The 21,857-nt window shown below is 50.2% G+C and overlaps 1 protein-coding gene across 2 annotated transcripts; it reads right to left on the bottom strand.

Annotated features, from left to right (window-relative positions):
* Nucleotides 1-6,177: 6,177 nt before the first annotated feature.
* CENPM (centromere protein M) lies at nucleotides 6,178-19,329 on the bottom strand. Of its 2 annotated transcripts, XM_045554790.1 has the most exons (6): nucleotides 19,186-19,329; nucleotides 18,577-18,656; nucleotides 14,860-14,952; nucleotides 12,483-12,562; nucleotides 11,371-11,462; nucleotides 6,178-6,949 (listed from the first exon to the last, which is right to left on the bottom strand). In XM_045554790.1, exons 1-6 carry the CDS (start codon nucleotides 19,240-19,242, stop codon nucleotides 6,809-6,811), a joined length of 543 nt encoding a protein of 180 aa, XP_045410746.1. In that variant the 5' UTR covers nucleotides 19,243-19,329; the 3' UTR covers nucleotides 6,178-6,808. The 2 variants fall into 2 exon arrangements, with proteins under 2 accessions (XP_045410746.1, XP_045410747.1); XM_045554791.1 differs by lacking the exon at nucleotides 14,860-14,952 and having other exon boundaries at nucleotides 19,186-19,323.
* Between the last annotated feature and the right edge of the window lie 2,528 nt (nucleotides 19,330-21,857).

Here is a 21,857-nt window from a genome sequence, read left to right as displayed (position 1 = left end):
CATCACTATTGACTGAGATATGACCAAGAGAGGAGTTAAAGTTTCTAAAATCAATATGGTTCTTGCAAACTTTTCTTATTTTTATTTTAGACATAGAGTCTTGCTCTGCCACCCAGACTGGAGTGCCGCGGTGTGATCATAGCTCACTGTAGCCTTGAACTCCTGAGCTCTAACAATCCTCCTGCTTCCGTCTCCTGAGTAGCTGGGACTATGAGCACACATGACCATGCCCGGCTAATTGTTTTTCTATTTTTAGTAGAGATGGGGTCTTGCGATGTTGCTCAGGCTGGTCTCGAACTCCTGATCTCAAGCAATCCTCCCACCTCTGCCTCCCAAAGTGCTGGGATTACAGGTGTGAGCCACCACGTCCAGCCCAATGTTGTTCTTTTAATAGTTTTTATTTTAAATAATTTGATGTCATGGTCTCAATGTATTCTTCAGTAGAAAATACAGGACTTTGTTGCTGAAAAAACCCTTCTAATTGAACCTGCCTCTTAGTATTCTCAACTTTTCATTCACTGAATATTTTGCTTAAAAAGACAATTAATTTGGGGTCCTCAGGCAGAAAGGAGTCTCCCTTGATCTTTGCTCCCCAAATTCCCCCCTCATAATGGCTCTGATGCGGGTCATATTATATTTGTTTTTCAGATGAGGAAACAGAGGCTTTGAGGGGCAAGGAGACCTCTCAGGATGACCAAGCAGGTAAGACAGGACCAGGACAGGGTCTGAGTCCACCTGACTGTGAAGCACAGCCTGTGCCCTTCATGCTTCAGGGACAGGGTGGGGGAAGTGGGGATGCTCCTTGCCTATGTGGCAAGCACAGTGTCATTTGGGGCAGTCCCTGGGGGCAAAGAGGCCAGCCCCCCAGATCTCCATGTGAAACTACTTGAGGCCTGAGATGAACTCTACTTCAAAATTAGTTTCTTTTTTTTGAGACATGGTCTCACTCTGTTGCCTGGGTAGAGTGCTGTGGCGTCAGCCTAGCTCACAGCAACCTCAAACTCCTGGGCTCAAGGCATCCTCCTGCCTCAGGCTCCTGAGTAGCTGGGACTACAGGCATGTGCCACCATGCCTGGCTAAGTTTCCTATTCTTGGTAGAGACGGGGCCTTGCTCTTGCTCAGGCTGGTCTTGAACTCCTGAGCTCAAGCAATCCTCCCGCCTTGGCCTCCCAGAGTGCTAGGATCAAAATTAGTTTTAGTTGTAATTATGCCAGTAATACCTGAACACATCCTCGTGGAAAAACCCTCAAATAACACCGAGGTCTATGAGTAAGAAAGGGCATTTCCTAGTCACCCCCCGAGGGAGCCTGTTTTCACTTTGGAGACGTTCGTTCCAGACTTGCCTTGTGCCTCTCTGTTCTTGCATATGTACATACAGAAATAGTTTTTCTGGTGTTTCATAAATGGGGTCATAGGGTGTGAACTGCCCTGCGGGCTGGGCCTAGAGGGCTTCCAGTCAGCTTTGGTGGCTCCACCTTGTTTTGTGACATGGCGGGATCCCTTATCGTGGAGATTGTCTTTGCCCTTCTCATGTATTTAGCTCTGACAAACAAGGACACTGCAAGAAAGCGCCCCTCACCAGGGACAGGAGGAAGGACTCAATGTCAGACCTCTGGACACTGGGAAAGGGCGGGAGTCACTGGGGGATCACTGCAAATCCCAGCGAGGCCAGAGCAGTGAGACCCAGGGGCAGAGGCCTGAGGCCTGGGAGCCTCCTGCCCATTTCCCACTGAACCCAGGCTAGGAAAGGGCAGGTGGTGCTCTTCCAAGAAGCAGTCACACATCCTTGCCTGAGCTGCCCTTCAAGGCCTCACTCTCAGTCTCCCTACACGCAGACACACACACACACACACACACACACACTCACACTCACGCACTCCACAGGGGTCCTGGGGCCGGGGCAGGCCCAGCCATTCTCTCTGCATAGCCCTGGGATGGGGGACACAGGACCTTAAGTGAGGTTACAAAGGAGACTATAGCCCCTCAGCCACAGGGAGTGGAGCCCCCACCTCCTAGGGCCAGCAGGTGCATGGAGGGGGGCTTCGAGGCCACGGTTGGGGGGAGGGAGAGGAGCAGGGAGCCCCCCCCGCCTCACTCAGGGCACCACATGGGGGGATGAGAAGTCTGCTGGCTCTGGGTCTCCTGCAGGCTTTTGGTCCTGTGTGAATGCGCAGGCCAAACCCATGTGCAGACACCTCTGGTCAGACATCAAACACTAACTGAGCACTTACTATACACCAGGCAGTGTTTTAGGTTCTGCTGAAACAGCAGGGAACCACAGAGACTAGTAGGAAACAATATGGTAGGTGAGGAGATAAGAAGTGCTGTGGAGAACAATCCAGAAGAGAAAGGTACCAAGGAATTAGGGGGTGTGATTTTAAACAGGGGAGTCATAGAAGGCCTGGTGAGATGTAGGTCTTGAACAGAGAGGGGACAGAGGTGAGGGGACAGAGGTGAAGGCGATCCCCAAGGATGTCTGGCGGGGGCAGACAAGGCCCAGGGAACGGCACGGTGACCAGGAAGAAGGCAGGGTGCGAAGCCTGGCCCTGCAACCCTCCCCTCAACCATGTGGGGGAGCAGATGGCTGTGCTTACTTTACACAGGAGGAAAGGGACAAGCCAGGGAGCTCCTCAGCCCCAAACTCTCCTATGGGGTCCTCTGTCTGCAGTGGGTGGCAGGTGGGGTGGTGGTCAGGTCTAGCCCTCAAGGAGTCTGTAATCCTTCAAGGCAGGCTGGCCTACGGCCACGCATAATATGAGAGGACCAAGTGCTGGGGGACCTCTGGGCCCGGCCTTGCAGGGCAGTTTTTCTTTTTTAAATTTGTTCAGAGACAGGATCTGGCTCTGTTGCGTAGGCTGGAGTGCAGTGGTGTCATCACAGCTCACTGCAGCCTTGAACTCCTGGGCTCAAGTGATCCTCCTGCCTCAGCCTCCTGCGTAGCTGGGCCTACAGGCGCCACCACGCCCGGGGCTTGCAGGGCAGTTTTGTAGTCAGACCAGGCAGCCACCAAACATTAGCTCCCAGGGCCTTCCCCAATGTCTTCCTCATTCCCCCTGATGTGAGAGGGGGGCCTCCTGTGCAGTCAGGCCCTAGGGACTGCCCACCCTCTCTGCCTCCTCAGCTGGTCCTCAGTGTCATACTCAGACGGGACTCACAGATTTGGGGTGTGCAGGGCCCAGCAGTGCCCCCCACTTGACTCCCTTGACCCCCAAGTGTCTGTGAGAAGTCTTTTCACAACCATTCTCTGCCTGTATCCTTCTGGCCCCAGGGGAGAGTGGAGAGAAGGGGGCTAAGCCAGCAGGTACCTTCTGGAAAAGGTCCCTTTGTGCTGGAGCCCAGCCAGCAGGCCTGGCCCAGCACCCATGGGTGTGTGTGGGCCGGGCTGGGGGGCAGCCCGAGGCAGGGCTTTGTGTTTAAGAACCCCCCAGGCTCACCTGGCCCACCACAGCTCTGAGCACAACCAGCAGCCCTCTCTGAGCCTCACCAGGGCGAGGGTGCGGCAGGCAGCGGGGCACACAGAGGGAAGTGGGCTGCCCCCGTCACAATGCAAGGTGGCCACAGACCCCAGCTTGGTGGGACTCAAAGGCTGGGTCCTTTCCCACTGCACCACCACTTCCTCTCTGTGGCCAGGCTGTTCTTGTCTCTGCTCACTGGGGGGGTGCAGGAGACATGGGGGACATGTTGCAGAGCCCCCTCCTTGCTAGGAAGGCCCGGCCTCCTTGGCAGCGATGGGAAATATGACCAGATTGGGGCAAAACACCTGGGCCTGGACCACCTCCTACAGAGAACGTGAGCTCCCTGGGGTGGGCCCAAGGGCTGCCCACACCCAGGTGCCCCAGTGGGCACAAATGAACCTGTGACCCTGAGCAAGCCCTTCCCCTGAGAGCCTCAGACACCGCATCCAGACAGCAGGGCCCAAACACCACCTGCCTCCAGGCTCAGAGCACATCGACCCAGTGGCTTCCAGGCCCAGCTGAAGGGCCACATCCCCCATTCAGACCTTCAGGAACGGCCTCCATTGTGACCACCTTGTGACCATGGCCACTCTGAGAGGTTTTACTTTTGCTTAAAGCTTTATGTTTAAAATAATGGCTTCTTCATTGTCAGCTGGGGAGAAGGACATTAGTAGGCCTGACCCTATTGTATACATGAGGGTCTCTGAGGCTCCTCGAGGGCAAGTGACCTGCCAGAGGTCACGTCACCAGGAAGCAGCTAGGCCTGGCCTCTCCTGTCTCCCTGCCCCCACCACTGTGCCAAGCACCAATTCCAGGCACACATCAGACATAGACTGGCCTTCCATTACTTCCCTCAGTCACAGCCTCCTGGACAATGTCACTGGCCTCCAGATGGTGTGCAGCAACATACTGCCTGGCCACCCATCCCCAGCCTTCCAGGGACAGCAAGTCTGAGAGGGCACCTGACTGCCACTGAAGTGTGGCTCAGCTCTGCTGTGAGCAGGGGCAGGCCAGCCCCCAACCCCAGAGGGCGGGCGGCCTCTCGGTTCTAGGGCCCCTGCCAAGCTCAGCTGGGAGCTGGCAGCAGTGACAGCATCATGTTCCCCCAGCGCTTGGAAGGCTCCCAGATCCTTGGCTGGAGAATGTGATGCCGCTTCCCTTGTTAAATGGTACCAGGTGGCAAAGAAAATGTGGCACAGGGACCTGAGAGAGAGAGGTGTGCCCCATGCTGGCTGGGGAGTGAGGGGTGTGGGGAAGGCCTCCCTGTGTCTCCAGCAAAGCGACATGCCCAGAGGAAGGGGCAGGCTGTGTCCACACTGCCTCCCTCCCCTGCTCAGATACCACACTCCACCAGCCCCCCAAAGACCTACCCTACCGCCCACCCACCTGTAAGGTTCCACCCTTTATGGCCCAGGATACTGAGAGGGCTGGAGATAATGTGTTTCTAGAAGTCCTGAGCCCTCTGGGAAGGCTGGCCTTCTCCGGACCTCTGCTGCCGCCCGTCCCTTCAGGGACCAACACAAACCTTCACCTCTTTCTGCCAGCCTTGTCCTTCCACCCTGACCAAATGCCCAAGGGAGTTCCTTGCTGCTGGCTGAAGGCCTGCTCATGCCCACACCTGTCCCTGTCCCTCCTGTGGTGAGGCCTCTGCTCTTCTGCTACCTGCTGCTCCTGAGCCCTCCCCGTAGTGCTAACAGCGTCCCCGTGGTCCCATCCCGAGGACCACGGCTTTAAGAGACTGCGCTTGTAGACTGCTGCTGTCTCAGGTGCAAAGCCTGTCTCCACCTTCTGTGTTCCCAGCTCAGGGGCTGCCCAGCGGAGGTGCCCAAACCTTTACTCAACGATTAGACACACAGGAAAACAACTGGAGGGGAAAGGCAGAGGGCTAGGGCTGGTTCTGCCACCAATTAGCCGTGTGACTGAGGATACACCTCTGATGACAGTGGTCTCAGTTTCGTGAACTGTGAAATGGGGACACATCATCAACCTCACAGGTCTGCCAGGAGGCGACAGGAGTTACTGCTGTGTGAGAAGAGCTCTGTGAAGCATGAAGTGCCTTGCCAATGTCAGGTGACATGTGGGGCCTCAACCGGAATCTACGCAGCTGAGGTCCTCAGCGGGGCCCAAGGGGCTGCCTCAGTCAGCCAGGTGTCTACAAACCCTCGCTGAGCACCAGGGGCAGGGCCTGGGCTAAGCTCCGGAAGGCACCTGCAGGAAGGAGGCACACGGGCCCCATCCCCATGACACCTACAGCCCAGAGCACAAACCCTGGCTGTGGTGATGTCCGGGTAGAGCCTGCGGTGCTGGCACTGCCCAGGGCTTCAAGCGGGGTCCTTCCTGAGGCCTGAGGTGGAGGACAGGCCCAGGCTTGGGCAGCATGGGGGTGGCGAGGGCACCGTTATGCTCTGAGGGAGCCAGGACCTGGCTGTTCCTGGGTCTCTCTCACCAGACCCCCCTCACTCCCAAGCTCCCAGGTGCTGAGCCTGCCTCCGCGTAGTGGCGAGGAGCCTTGCCCTGGCTGACGGGATTTCTGGAGTGTGATTTCAACACCTCTACAAATTTCCCATCAGACTCAAAGAAGGAGAGCAACCTCACCAGTCTCTCGCCACCAGCCCAAACCCAGCCCTCCAGTGCTTCTCTCACTTCGTAAACTTCTGATGTTTATGCAAAAACCTCAGAACTCTGCTCTGTGTGATTTCAAATAGTAACTGTTCATTGGGTGCCTACCTGGCACCATGCAAGGCGTTAACACACTGCATTATGAAATTCGGCAAATACACAAACAAGTGTACGGAGTCACAAGGTCTCAGGCTCTTCACCAGTCATTTCATTCAATCCTCACAACGTGACAAGGTGAGCAGAACCATCTCCATTGACACCTGGGGAAACTGAAGCTTCAAGACGCAACAGCGAGGTTCTGTGACAGCAGAGCCAGCATGTGAGTCAGACTGGGCTCAGGAGTCCATGCTCCCTGCTCCAGCCCACTCTTAATTGTTCTGAGCCAGTTTCCTCATCTGCAACGTCAACGCAGTAGATGAGACCAGTGATTTTCAAAATTTTTAGCCACAGACCCTTTGTTCAAATGAAATCTTAAGTGGCGATGTAATGTGTCAGATAGTTACAGACACAGGGCTCTGCAAGTGAGCGTGGGCGGGGGCTGGAGTCCCACTAGCTGGGCTCCCTCCCGCTCCTGCCCCACACTCCCCGCTGGAGCACAGGCCCCGCAGGAGCCTGCGAGACCACTGGCCGGCTGACCCAGGGCCTGTCAAGCTCTGACTGGTCTTTACCAACAGCAAACATTTACGGAGCTGGCACCAGGCTGTGGAGAGGGGCAGCCCAGGGGCCAGTGGCCCTCATAGGTCCTCAACAGAGGGACTCTCGGAGCTCCTCAGCAGGGACAGCAGATTCAGGGCTGAGACACCAGGCATGTGGCCGGCGCAGATCTGCAGCATGCGCACCAGGCGCTGTGCCATGGTGGCTCGAAAGCCTTCCACCTGCAGGGAAGAGCGGAGAACAGCAGTTAGACAGAATGGGGTGGCCAGGCCTGCCCCCCTACTGGGAGGAGCTGCAGGGCTGCTAGAGGCAGAGCTGGAGACGAAAGCACAGGGCAGCTCAGGGCACCACTGCCTATCACAGCCATGGCCTTGCTCGTGCCACATCTCCCAAAGCAGCTTCCAACCACCTCAGCTCACACGATCCGTCAAACAACCTGCAGAGATACCCAGCGACTGTGACCCCTTGCTCAAGAGGAAACGAAGGCTTAGCAAACAAGGTTGGCTGGGCCAAGTAAACCATCGAGGGTCACACAGTTAGTGACTGCAGAGCTGGGCTCTGAACCAGGCAGTCCGAGGCAGCACGGGCCCCACGGACTCACTTACCCTGGATCTGAGAAAGATACTCAGAGGGGTGGCAAGAAGGGAGGAAAGAGAGTGACCCTCACCACGGAGCAGGAGGTACCAACCCAAAGGAGCTCCTTTATCAGGGCTTTTGAAGGGCTGGTGGGCCTAGGGGAGCTGTGGGGTTAGGCAGGGACAACAGGACTGTTCAGCAGAATGTGAAGCAGCCACTCCCTCACTCTGTGAAACGCTTTTTCTGCCTGGCTCCCAGGAGACTCATGCAGGTTTCCTTCCACCCCACCGGCTGCTCCCTCCTCTCTGCCCACATCTAAATGCTGGGCCTGCAGGGCAGTCCTTAGCTCTGTTCTCCCACACACAACCCCTGGGTGGCTTCATCCAGTTCCGTGGCTTTAAAACCATCTAATTGCTGATGACACCCAAATTACATCTCCATATCATTCCTCTGAATGTTGGACACACATATGCAGCTGCTGACTCGATTTCTCCACTTAGATGCCTAATAGATACCTTAATCTTAGCATGCTCCAACCCGCAAACCTGCCCCACCTATGGTCTTCCCATCTCAGCCAAGGGCAACTCTATCCTTCCAGCCAGTCTGGCTGAAATCTTCAGAGCCATTGTGGACTCTTCTTCCTCTCATGTCTCACATCTTGGCCATTAGCATGTTCTGCTGGCTCTTCCCTGGAAACAGCCAGTGTTGTAGAACAGCCCATCTCCCTCTTCCCTGGCCATCACCAAGTCTAGGCCACTCTTAACTCTTCTAGAAAGAGCCTCTAGAACTGTCCCCTATTTCTGCCCTTGCCTCCCTTTAGTCTACTCTCCTCCTGGCAGCCAGAGGGATCCATTTAAAACCCAAGTCAGGGCACATCCCTCGCTGGCCCCAAACCCTCCAGCAGCTCCAGTTTTACTTGGAGTAAAAGCCACAGCCTTTACTTTGGCCCATACAGCCCTGCCGCTCTGGCCCCACTGTTCCTCTGACTCATCTCCCACCACTGTGCCCTTCGCTGCTGTGCTCCAGGCACTCAGGCCTCCCTGCTGGACCCTGAACTCACCAGGCAAGTTCCAAACTTGCACTTGCTGTTTCTCCTGCTGAGCGTGCTCTTCCTCCAGGCATCTCCACAGCTCACCCTCCTACTTCCTTCAAGTCTTTATTTAAAAGTCACAGTTGCAGTAGAGCCTCCCTGGTCACCCTATCTAAATCTTGCCCCTTTACCACCACCTGACATGTCACATCCCCATTTTCTAACACATTACGCATTCTACTTCTTTACCTTGTTTGTTTCCTCAACTAGAAGGAAGCCAGGATTTTTGACTGTTTTGTTTATTGCTGTGGTCCTAGTGCCTAGAACAGTGCTTGGCACACTGTACACATTCAAGAAATATTTGCTGAATAAATCTTCTCATTCTAAGCCTTGTGGCTTTTGCCCCCAAAATCTATCTCCAAGCTGCTGCTGCTCTAGCTCAGGCTCCACAACCTGTCTCCTGCCTCTGGCCAGGCCTCCTCCAATCCACACATCACTCCAGAGACACGGCCCAAAAACCCAAGTCTGAGCACAATCACGACTTTGCCCATGATGTATAGGAAGAAATGACTGAATTCTACTGCCATGCTTCCAAAGCCCAGCAAATCCTTCTGCTGTTGCATGTATTACATATCTGGCTATCTCAGGAGATTCCACGAGGGCAGGGCCAATATCTGACTCATCTGTGTTCCCAGGGACCAGCACAGAGCTCTAACAGCAGACCTAGGCAATTATTTCTCTGGGTGAATCACACCCCCCAAGTGGGTTTCCTCATCTGTAAAAGGGGCCGATAATACCTGCTATGCAAAAGCCTCAAGATATGGTAAGGCTCAAACTCAATTATGCAGAAGAGTGTGCTCTGAAAAGGATAACACAAGCGTGAGGAGAAATTATGGTCCAAACACTGGGTGCTTCATTTGAGGGACACGGGTCTATGTTCTGAACATGCATTTTTGCAGCCCCTGCTGCTGGCTGGAAACAGGCTGGGCCTCCTGCTCCCTACAGACACCTTTCTTGAGAGTTCTCAGGCCAGAAGAGAACCTAGGACCTGGTATGGCCTGCCACCTCATGGCCACAGACAGAACCGCACCACCTGGCACCACCTATGCCTGGGCTGTGGCGCAATGATCGCGATTCCCCTTTAGAGATGAGAAAACGAAAGCTCTGTGGGAGGTAAAGTGACTTGTTCAAAGCCACACTGTCAGAAGGCTATACAACTGGCTGGCTCTACGGCTTACTTGCTGTTTCTTTCTATTCTTGTTTCCTCAGAGGTTTCTTGTGAGGAAAGCCTGGCAGGGGCAGGCACTTCAGGTGTGCCAAGGCCTCAGGGTCCCATCCGTGAGATCAGAGCATTGATCTAGTCAGGGGTTCTAAAAATAGTCATCAAACATGAAAAACAAAATGTGTGATAGAGTAGTATGTGTATCTTTATCAATGCATTGATCTAGGGCCAGGTCTAACGACTACTGTCACATTGAAGTAGTGATGAGATGTGACCAATCCTAATGTGATATAAAAACATTTGCTATTTCTTTTCTTTTCTTTTCTTTATTTCTTAGAGACAGAATCTCACTCTGTCACCCAGGCTGGAGTGCAGTGGTGCAATCACAGCTTACTGCAGCCTCAGATTTCTGGGCTCAAGCGATCCTCTGCCTCAGACTTCCAAGTAGCTAGGACTGTAGGCATACACCACCATGCCCGGCTAATTTGTTGTTTTGTTGTTTTTTTTTTTTTTTTGTAGAGACAGTATCTCACCATGTTGCCCAGGCTGTAGCCTCAAACTTCTGGCCTCAAGAGATCCTCCCGCCTCAGCCTCCCAAAGCCCTGGGATTACAGGCATGAGGCAATATACCTGGCTGTTTGCCATTTTTATTGGTAACAGTCATAGACTCTGCTAATACTACTGACATCTCTTTCCTAGTGCTCTTTCATAGTGCTAAATTTCACTTAGAAAGCAGTAGAAAAAAAAGAAGTAATTTTTTTCCTCATCCAAGTTCACAGATCCCCTGAATTCTGCCTTCAGACCAGAGGGGTCCACTGACCCCAGAATAAGAACTGCTGGGCTAGACGGTGGGGAAGGATCACATGTTGATCCTTCTGCATTACATCACTTTGCCTTTGGGAAGGCAAGACCCACCCGGAACAGAGCAGAAACACAACATTCAAAATGAACCTCAAAACCAGTAAACAGATTTCCAAAGCAACCAAGCAGGCCTCATGAATGGTGGGGCAGCTTGGGCCATGAGATCCCTCAGCAGACCTCCAAGGGAGGGCACATCAACTCCTGCTAAGGACTGTTTAGCAAAAAATCTTCAGGATTCATCCTGCATAAAAAGAGGCTGAAGAACAAAACACGTCAGCAAAATGGACATCTGCTTTGTCACCCCATGGTTAGGCTCACCTCGTGAGAAACACCAAGAAAACTAGTAAGGGCAGGACCAACACCACAGGTATCCATCCAGCCTTCTACCTACCCACCCGACAAACAGCCCTACTGCCTGCTGGGTGCCCTGGCCTGGGCTGGGACTGGACAAGGTCTGTAATCCAGGGAGGTAAGGGCAACGTCATGCATTCTTATTGCTGCCAGGGGGACAAAAGGATGCACTGGTTAATGAAACAGACATGACACCTGGCCTCACAGACACTTACACCCCAGCAGGAGAGTGAGATATTAACAAGGACCCACAAATACATATATAGGACTTAGTTATAAGTACAGAGAAACAAGCAAAAGAAAAAGCAGGGCAACAAATGATAGAGCTGGGCACGTAAGAGGCATCCAAGACGACCCCCACTTTGCACTGATGTACTCCGAGGCTTCAGGTAACCTGCCCAAGGTCACAGCCAATGAGCCGAAAAGCTGGGATTCAAAGCAGAACCTTGTGTCCCCCTCCACATCAGGAGCCACCTCACTTGGCTACTTGATGATCCTTCAATAAGCGTTCCTGACATGCACACTGTGTGCTGACTGCCCTTTCCCCTTGCACTTCCCCTGTACTTGAGTGTGACATAAGCCACTGTGATCAGTTTCCTCACCTCTAAGTCACAGAAGAGCAGAGGGCTTCGGTAAGTGTGGGCCAGCTTCACAACGGTGTGACGGTGAATGATGCAGTGGTTCTCCTGCCCAGCTGCAAAGAAGCCATGAGAGTGACAGCTGTAATCTCTTCCTTCACAGCTGTAATCCAGTAAGTGCTGGGCAATGTAACTCACTTCCCCTCTCTGGGTCTCAGTTTCTTTCTAGTCAATGGGTGACAATCCTGTTCTACCTTGTTTTCTGGGTAGTCAAGACTATCAAATTAGACAATGAGGATAATAATAGCTCCTACCCCACTGGGTTACTCTACAGAGTCAATGAGTTGATACCTAGAAACTACCTGGCCTTCATTTATTCACCAATGCTTATTGAGAATAATCTATGCCAGGCCCTCCTCTCAAGAAGCTGACACTTAAGCTGGGGAGGCAGATAGGTCGTACATGTCATTGGTGCCAAAGGTGACACTGGAGCTGAGTTTTGAGGTATTTGTAGGAGTTAGCAAGACAAAGACGAAAAAAGTATTTGAGAGAAGCCATAGAGTAATCATTAAGAGGACAGGCCCTGGAATAGGACTATCTAGGTGTGAACCTTAGCTCTACCACTTTTTAGCCATGGGGGCCTTGGGCAAGTTAATCTCATGATCAGTTTCCTCAGCTATAAAAACTGAGATAATAATACCTACCTCAAAGATTAATATGACATAAAAAATAAAGCAACTATAATCAGTGGCTGGCTCACAGTGAGAACTCAATAAAAGTTAGCTATTGTTATTTCCACTGTTAATATTACAAAGCCTCAGGAACAGCAGGACTTTTTTAGAGAACTACAAGCTGACTCAAAGAATGAGAGAGTAATAGACTAGATAAGAAGGCAGAGGCCAAACTGCAAAATACTTCATGTCTTTAGAGGAGTTTGGATTTTACTCTGAAAGCTACAGGGAGCCACTAGGCAACTCTAAGCAACAGCAGAATTTCACTTTTAGCAAGATGACAACAGGTCAGATTCCAATGCACATGTTCTTACCATCCCTTAGGCTGCCTCAGCAAGGAGCCTACAACTGCCACAGTTTTCCCTTGGTTGGGGGTGGGCAGTGGCAGGTGAGGGACCTACTTACCGCCTGTGGCGAGGAAGCACACCTTCCCCAAGAAAAAGCTGGTGTCCACATGGTGCAGGGACTCCTCTGTGTTCTGGAGGCTGGGGTGGCCAGGCCAGGGTGAGAAAACAAACCAGAAGAGAAAACTTTATGACAGAAAAAGCAGAAACCCCTGCCTCTCTGATCCTAGACAGGCCAGAAAATAAGAAGAAGGTGACAGGAGAAGTATTTTATCCTTTCATTTTTTAAAAACTGCTTTTAGGAGCAGTGGCTCACACCTGTAATCCCAACACTTTGGAAGGCTGAGGTGGGAGGATCTCTTGAGGTCAAGAGTTCGAGACCAGCCTGGGCAATATAGTGAGACCCATCTCTACAAAAAATTAAAAAATTAGCCGGGCGTGGTTGGCACATGCCTGTAGTCCCAGCTACTTGGGAAGCTGAGGCAGGAGGATTGCTTGAGCCCAGGAATTCGAGGTTACACTGAGATATGGCGACTGCACTGCAAGGTTGAAACCTTGTCTCTAAAACATATAAATAAAAAATAAGTGAAAACAAACAAAAAAACAAAATTACTTTTAATTGTAAAGTGACTCATGCTTGTAAAATAATCAAATGGTAAATATGGAAGTATGTGTAAAAAGTGAAGTCCCACTCTCTCAGCAATACCCTTTACTCTGATTCCTCAGAGGAAACTGCTGCCAACAGTTTGAGATGTAATTTCTCTAGAATTTTTTCATATGCAAATAGACAGTGGTATGTATAAGCATCTAGTTGGGTCCCACATGTCATCAAACTCCTTACCAGTACATAGAAATCTGTTACATTCTTCAGAATGACTACACAGCATACCATAATCTATTTTCCCAGTGATAGGCATTAAGTGGTCTCCAGTTTTTCACTATTACAAAGAATGCAGCATGAACATTCTTTTACATGTACCCTTGCACATTCAAGCAAATATTTCTGTAGGACAGATCCTAGAAGTGAATGGCTAGGTCACAATATGTGTCTTTTAAAAATATAGATGGGTATTACCAAAGTGCTTCTCTTATTAGTTATAATGATTTAGTCATATGATTGTATGGAAATGCTCTTTTCCCTCCAAACAAGGGGCTCTGACCTCCTGGGGTGAGGCTTTCATTCACTGGTGTCCCGGGACAGATGAAGGAATCTGTTGTCTCCTGGCCAAAAAGACATCTTGGCCAGGTGGCCCAAGCCAAGGTTTCAGCCTGAGGCCAACAGAAACAATGATCCTTCCGCTAAGGGTGGCTGCAGAGCAGGATCTCTCCAAAGACTGGGCCAGTGTCCCTTTCAGTGAACAGAGAGGCCTCACTCAAAGAGCAACAGATCTGCTGAGGCAAACAGATCTTATCCCGTGGCAATCATGGCAGATCTCAGCTTCTTCTCAGTCCTACTGTGGGCCTAAAGCCCTGCTGGCTAGTTCCAACTAGTCCTGATGCTACCTGTACCTGGTATCTCCACACTGCTGGGTTCCTAAGTATTTCTACCACAGCCTTTAACCCCCACCACATAACTAGGTGTTTGCCTTGGTCTCTGTGCTGGACCCTAGGCCCTCCCTAGCCTCAGTCAACAACCCCCAGAAGGAACTCACTCCCATCTTTACCTGGCTAACTCATTGTTCACATAGTTTCCTTTGAGATAAGGTCTCACTCTGTTGCCCAGGCTGGAGTGCAGTGGTGTCATCACAGCTCACTGCAACCTCAAACTCCTGGGTTCAAGAGATCCTCTTGCCTCAGCCTCCCCGGTAGCTTGAGACTACAGGCATGTACCACCACATCTGGCTAATTTTTATTTTTTGTGGAAACAGGGTCTCACTATGTTGCCCAGGCTGATCTCAAATTCCTGGCCTCAAGTGATCCTCCCACCTTGGTCTCCCAAATGCTAGGATTATAGGCATCAGCCACTACACCCAGCTTCAAGTGTTGACTTAGATGTTACCTCCACCAGAAAATCTACCCTGACCTCCCACACCTAATTCCTGGCCATCAGAGGTCTTGTTTGGGCTCCCATATCCCAGTGCTTCCTTGCTTTACATTACATATCCCAGATACCATCATTGTCTGTTCAAAAGTCCAGCCTCCTCCCCAAGTGGACTAGGAGCACCTTGAGGACAAGGGGACCATTTCGTTCATCTATGTGCCTGCTGTCAGGTGTACAGAGTAGGCCTCACAGAGCATTAGTTAAACAAACAGATAGTGTCTTTTAAACGTTATGTGCTAGCCACTGGCTCTTCCTTCCTCACCCTGTAGGTTGACCCCAGGCAGCCTCTCCTAGCCTCCTCCCCTTCCCTTCTTCCCTTCACAAGTGAGGTCACTGTCCCAGCACACTCTCAAGCCAGGTCTGCCTGAGCCCCGACAGCCCGTCCTCTGGCTCTCACCTGTATTTGCTGTGAAGGTTAACCACAAACACAATCAGGTCAATTCGGGGCCGATTCACATTGGCGGGCAACGGGAGGGACCTTGCCAAGTGGCTGAAAAACAGGAAACTGCAGGACTAAACATATATGTACCCCCCTCACAGTGACTGTTCACACGTTGCCCTTCATGGGGAAGAAGCTGTCAAAGGCTCCTCACCTATTCACCTGACCAAGACTCCCGTGGCCAAGACTCCCTGGGTGAGTACAGAGGCAGGGCAGAGCCAGTCCTATCCAGATCACTCCTGTTTGATTCCCTTTTCCAGAAAGGGGATCTGTTTGGTAACCATCATGGCAAGGGAGAGGTCTGGATAAAAGATGGCAAGGGGCGAGCTACACTGCATGCTGGGAGGGAGGCCTGGCTTAGAAGAGGAGGTGTTGACCTGTGAAGTTTAAGGGCTAAGATTGAACCCCTCTGGCATGAGATAGATGTGGGCTCAAGTCCCAGTTCTGTCAATTTCCAGCTATGTGATCGTGGGCAAGTCATTCTCATCTGAACTTGGTCTCCGGTTATCAAATACCCACCTGAAGGCTTTTCTTGAATGCTCTACTGCTGCCCATTTCCACATATTACCATTACCCATTTCCCTTTCCCCCAGATTATAATGCAAGAAATAGCAAAAAGTACAAAAACCACAAAAGTTAAAAAAAAACCTATACCCCCCCCCAAAAGTCCAGTCACCTGGAAATTACTATTACCATTATAACATTTTTCTAAATATCTCTTCATGTACATAATGTATACCTATTCAGAGAATAAATGTAATATAAAAACAGGATAATAGTATTAATTTAATTTGAATGGAATAGAAGCAAAATAAGTTGAACTGAAAAAATTGATGAACTTTGGATAAACTTTTTTAAATCACAGAGATTATTTCCTAAAGGAGCCCAATTTTAAAAAGATTATGAAAAACACTAAGAAGTTGGCATGTTTTTAAACTATATGCTTCAATTTTATCTATATGGGATTGATTCTCTATACTTCATCCTACCATTTGGACAAGACTCATAAATGTGCATTCTATCATCATTATTATTATGATATACATTTATATTTTGTTCTAACTATAACTCTGGACCCAGGCTAACAAAACTGCCACTCCATAACACCGCTGATCTCTGTGGGAGAGGCAAATGGCCCAGGGTGGGGGGACGGTGTCTTTCTCTGGCAATTAAATGTTTCAGTAGTGAAATGATAATCATTTTTGCTCACAACTCATTGGCTAGAACTAGTCACATGGCCCCACACAACCGCAAGAGGCCAAAAAGCACAATCCTGATTCTTGCCATGTGCCGCTAACTCAGAGAGAAATATTTCCAAATAGAATGAACACATGACGACATGGGTGATTTGCTTTTCCTGTTTAAAAGCCTGAAACATTATTTATCCTTTAAGTTCAATAACTTAACTAGGATATAACTTGACATCAAGTGTTCTGTAACCATTTTTCCTCAACCAAGATATATATAGCCTTTTTAATGGAAAAATTCAACTTTTCACTCATTCCAGGGAAGTTTTCTTCTATTATATCTTTGAACACTTACACTATGATTTCTCAAATCTTTTTTCTTTGTAAATAATTTTTAAAAAGTTTTCAACCACATCCACTCTGATCCTATTTCTATGTATTTATCAGACGGATCTCAAATGGTAATATTTTGGGTCCTCCTTTTTTACCCTTAGCTCTGCAACCTCCCTTTTCCTCTTTCTGTTGTTTTTTATCATTTGGTCTTTGAATGTTTCTTTTTAAAATTCATGTTCTTATTAATTTTTTCAATATACAGATGAGGGAAAAATATGTTTCCCACCACATTAACAGAAACACTGTGTGCTGTGCTAGTCTGGAGTGCTCAACAAAGTTGTTACAAAGTCACAACTACCACCCTGGAAAGGTGCCCAGCACTTTCTTGCCTTGAACAGTTGGCTCAAACTGGCCCTGACTGCTTTAGAGCTGCTTTGGTTGTCCAACAGTGCCCTTTAGCTAACTGCAATACTAAAATCCCTGCCTAGTGGAAAATTGTAATATCATGTTGCATGACAGCATGATAATGGTACTGTGCCTGCATTATTCGCTTCACCATGAACAATGAAAGAAACAACATAAAAACTTTGCATTACTCATGGGGAAGAGATTTAAGGCAACACCTCAGGGTGGACAGATGTGGATTTTGCATGCAAGAAAGCTCCTGTGGAAGAAATTCCTGTGGGGCTTACCAGCAAGTGCCCTTGTAAGTAACCTCTAATCAACTCAACTAACTCACCATGCTGGACATGTCTAAGTCACTCTTTGGCCTCTTGGCTGCCTCTCATTTTGGAGGGAGGTTTTTCTATACTGTCCTGGGACTTCCCCAAAACAGAACACTGAAAGAGAAACATTTCTCCTTTTTCTAGAGTGGGTTTTTCCTTAGATTTTTGTATGCAATGTGACTTGCCCTTTTTTTTTTTTTGCAATGGCTCCCATGACACTTCTTTCCATCTTGTTTTTGTTCAGTGTAGGCAATTCTGTCCACATTTTTCACTTACCCCAATACTAATTAAATGCATTTTTTAATCCTTTCCCATTTCTGAGCTATGGATTTGAAATTGTTGGTTGTGTTTGATGTTCTGTAGTCTGAGAGCCTGGTGAGGTGGATGGAGCACAGAGAGACCAATGAACAAACAGTCTTTATTTTGGGGGCAAAGATTATACTCCCTCAACAGAGGTTCTTTAAAGTGCCGCACCAAGGTGTATTCTACCTAGTAAGGGCATTCCAATGTCCACAGAGGAAATACCCTCTGGATTTGTTCTCCTTCAACATGGACTCCTGGGCCTATCTTTCTATTAGGGAGAATGACACCTCCACATTCTCAGTCACCCGACTGAAACAGCAGCTGTTTCTACTCCCTTACCAGTTAGAAAAAGGAAAATAAAATGTACTTCTTTAGTTATTTTTTCTCCAAATTTGGGGGGGTATTAAAGAATTCTTAGAATTTTGTCATTGGAGTACAGTTAGTTGGAGTAGGGTTAGCAGACATACAATGCCAGAATTTTTTGCTGCCAATTTTTTTGCTGATTTTTGCTATTTTCCAATTCATTTCATTGAGTTTGGGAGAAAGAAGATTTTGTAGTTCAGCTTCACTTTACCATATTTAGTGGTGAATTCTTGCTTTCCACTTTTCCTACCTCTAGACATTTCCGGTATCCTCTCCCCTCAAAAGCTTTTTTGAATCTTGAATTAGCCAGATTAATTTAACAATTATTAATTGAGTATCTACTTTGTGCCAGTTATTGCTCAAGGCACTGGGGATTCACCAGTAACAAGGGCCAAAGTCCCTGCACCCAAGGGGCTGACAGTCTATGGAGGTGGCAGACTGGACCAAGTAAACCAACAGGTGGACAGGTAATTTCTTATGGTGACAAGTACCCTGAGGAAAACAGAGTGTGTGTGGTGACAGAGAGTGATGGAGGCTACCTTAGACGGCGTACTCAAGGGGGTCCTGTCTAAGGTATGCACATCTGAAGTAAGAGAAGGAGACAGCTCTGGGACGGGATGACGGGCAGGTTCAGCGAGGGCAGATGGCGTGTTAAGATGGAGGAGTTAGCCATCAGGCACTCCCTGTCCCCCAACCCCCTGGCAGCTGCTTCCCCTGTCCCTCAGGCCCAGGCCAGAGTTCAGGCCACAGCTGCAGCTACTTACACCTTCAGCTCGGAGGCGCAGTCCTCCTTGAGCATCGAGTCCGCTAGCTGCTGCAGAAGAGCATCCTCTGTGCCCACCAGCTGCCCAGAGAGAGAAAGTGACTGTTTGAGAGCTGGGCACAGCAGCCCCTCTGGAGGGCTTGGCACTTTGATCTCCCTGGAAGATCAGGCCACCGCCCCAAGGCAGTTTGGAGGGAGCCATTTCCCAAGAAAAGGACCCCCGCGAGGAGGCTCGGTTGAGGGCCCGAAGTGTGGACCCGCTCCAGGCCTGCTGGCACCGCACTTATTACTCCTCCAGCCCTCCCGCGGACCGCCTGGTCTCTAGCGGGATCCAGACCCTGGGATGAGGGAAAACCAAGTCCAGGCTTGAGGAGCGATGTGGGCGGGAGAGCCACATTCTGAACCAATCGGAGTAGCCTCTCTCTGAAGCCGAGTGACAATCCACCAATAGGTGCGCAGCGAACTCTTTCCCAGCTTCTGACTGGCAAGTGGGCGGGGTCGAGCTGGGCCCGCCGGAACAGCGCGCCAGTGCCTCCGAGAGCGCAGAAGCCAGGCCTCTGAGGAACAGCGGGGGACAGGAGGGAGGGGACGATGAGCCGCCGGCACCTACCAAGATGGTGGCTGTGTTCAGGCCGGGCAGCTTGTCCAGTGGCCTCAACACCGACATCCCAGTGGCAAGCCAAACCTCCGCTCCTGCGATGCGCGCCAGACTTTCAAACCGCCCTGACTCCGGCCCTCAGTGCTCAGCTTAGGGCTCGTCACCCTCCATGGGCGGGGCTTATCGGGTTCTCTTAAAGGAACCGCTACCTTCTTTTCTGAGGGGGCTTTGCAGCACTGACCCAAGGAATGTAAGGTGCTGTACAGGCCTTTTGTTCCACACTTTCAGAGAAAGAAAGTTCTCGATGAGTCATTTGTTCACTTTCATTCATTCACACTCATTCATAGTACTCTCTTTTTTGTTTGCTTTAGAGTCAGAGTCTGGCTACGTTGCCCAGGCTGGCCTTCAGTTCCTGGGCTCAGGCCATCCTCCCGCCTCAGCCTCCCGCACAGCTGAGACTACAGGCGTGAGCTACCGGCCTGGACATTCACAGCACTCAGTTCCTTCCAGACCTACCCCTCCTATGTCCTCTCCCATCTCAGCTGACTCTGTCCTTGCAGCTGCTCAGAACAAAAGCTTGGGGTCGTTCTTCACTTCTCTTCTTCACGGCCTGAGGTGCGGAGGGGACTTCCTGAAAGTCAGGTGGCAGGACGTGCTATGAAGACAAAGTAAAGCGGGCAGGAGAAGTGATGGGTGGGACGAAGCTACTTTAGGCCAGGGCAGGCCTCTCCCAAGAAGGTGTCATTTGAGCAGACGCCGGAATTCAGTGAGAGAGGAGCCCATGAAGTATAAGGAAGAAGAGACTTCAGACAGAAGGAACCGCAAGTGCAAAGACTCCGAGCGGGGAGCACTCCTGGCACCTTTGAGGAATCACAAGGAGGCCAATGGCTTAAGCAGTTGGAGTGCGGAGAAAGTGGGGGCAGGTGAGGCTAGAGGGGTGACTGAGGGCCAGGAGACGAGCCCTTAGAGAACAGTGGGCCACGGAAAGACTTTGGACCTGGTCAGGACTTTCCAGGAGGGGCTAAGCTGAGACCGACTGATCAACTTGTGCTGAGTCTCTGCCTCGGGCCAGGCCTCCTGGTGGGTGCTGAGGACCCAGGTACCAGACGGGTCATCCTGCTTCTGGGAGTTACCAGTGGCAGCTGGGCAGACAGTGAAAAACAAAGGCACTACAGCAGGTGAGAGCCGTCTGGGGAGCAGCAGGTGAAGGTGCATGAAGCATCCCTGGGAGCCCATGCTGCACTTCACTGGGGAGGTGATCATAGGCTGAGATGCCAAAGGTGAGTTGGTGCTTGTCATGTGGGCAGTGGGGAAGAAACTAGCTGTGTGTAGGATCCATACTGTGATAAAGGGTAGGGATCGACAGGGAGCCAGACCCAGGCCTGGAGGTTCTTATGTCCTGAACACCCAGAGCTCGCAGGGCCATCAGAGACTTCTGGGCCCGTGTTTTTCTAATTGGCTTCTGTGGAGCCCTAGGGAGATGCCTTGGGGCACCATGAGGGAGTCTGGAATCTGAGTGGGTGGTGTCCAGAAACCCCACCCCACCCCACTGTTTTACAGAAGCAAATTTGGCTTTATCTCTATTATATATTGAGCTTCCCATAAATTTTTTTTTTTTTGAGACAGAGTCTCGCTCTGTTGCCCGGGCTAGAGTGCTGTGGCGTCAGCCTAGTTCACAGCAACCTCCAACTTCTGGGCTCAAACGATCCTCCTGCCTCAGCCTCCTGAGTAGTTGGGACTACAGGCATGTGCCACCATGCCTGGCTAATTTTTTCTATATATATTTTCAGTTGTTGGGCTAATTTCTTTCTATTTTTAGTAGAGACAGGGTCTCGATCTTGCTCAGGCTGGTGACTCCTGACCTTGAGCGATCCTCCTGCCTTGGCCTCTCAGAGTGCTAGGATTACAAGCATGAGCCACGGCATCTGGCCCCCCATAAGCTTTGTATGAATAAAGAATTAGTGGCTAAAACAATACCTGCAGGCCACTGATCATATTTTTGACAGATTTATTGAGGTATAATTGACATAATAAGCTGTACATATTTTTTTTTTTTTTTTGAGACAGAGTCTCACTCTGTTGCCCGGGCTAGAGTGAGTGCCGTGGCGTCAGCCTAGCTCACAGCAACCTCAAACTGCTGGGCTTAAGCGATCCTACTGCCTCAGCCTCCCGAGTAGCTGGGACTACAGACATGTGCCACCATGCCCGGCTAATTTTTTTTTCTATATATATATTTTAGTTGGCCAGATAATTTCTTTCTATTTTTTTTTTTTTAGTAGAGACGGGGTCTCGCTCTTGCTCAGGCTGGTCTCGAACTCCTGACCTTGAGCAATCCACCCGCCTCGGCCTCCCAGAGTGCTAGGATTACAGGCGTGAGCCACCGTGCCTGGCCAATAAACTGTACATATTTAAAGTATACAATTTGATAAATTTTTACATCTGTATCTAGAAGAAGCCACCATCACAATCAAGATACTGAACGTATCTATCACCCCCAGATGTTTCCTCCCACCCCTTTGTAATCCTTCCCTCAACTCTTCTCTGCCCTCCCACCCCAAACTCTTACAAGCACTTTGGCAGCTTTGCTCATAATAGTCCCCACTGGAAACAACCCAAATGTCCTTCTGTGGTGAACAGATAAACAAATGAATTTCAAAAGCGTTCTGCTGAGCAACAGAAACCAG

This window comes from Lemur catta, chromosome 6 (genome assembly GCF_020740605.2).
Source record: "Lemur catta isolate mLemCat1 chromosome 6, mLemCat1.pri, whole genome shotgun sequence".
NCBI classification, from domain to species: Eukaryota; Metazoa; Chordata; class Mammalia; order Primates; family Lemuridae; genus Lemur; species Lemur catta.
The sequence above is the reverse complement of the archived record's forward strand: the minus strand, read 5'-3'. Positions and strand labels throughout refer to the sequence as shown.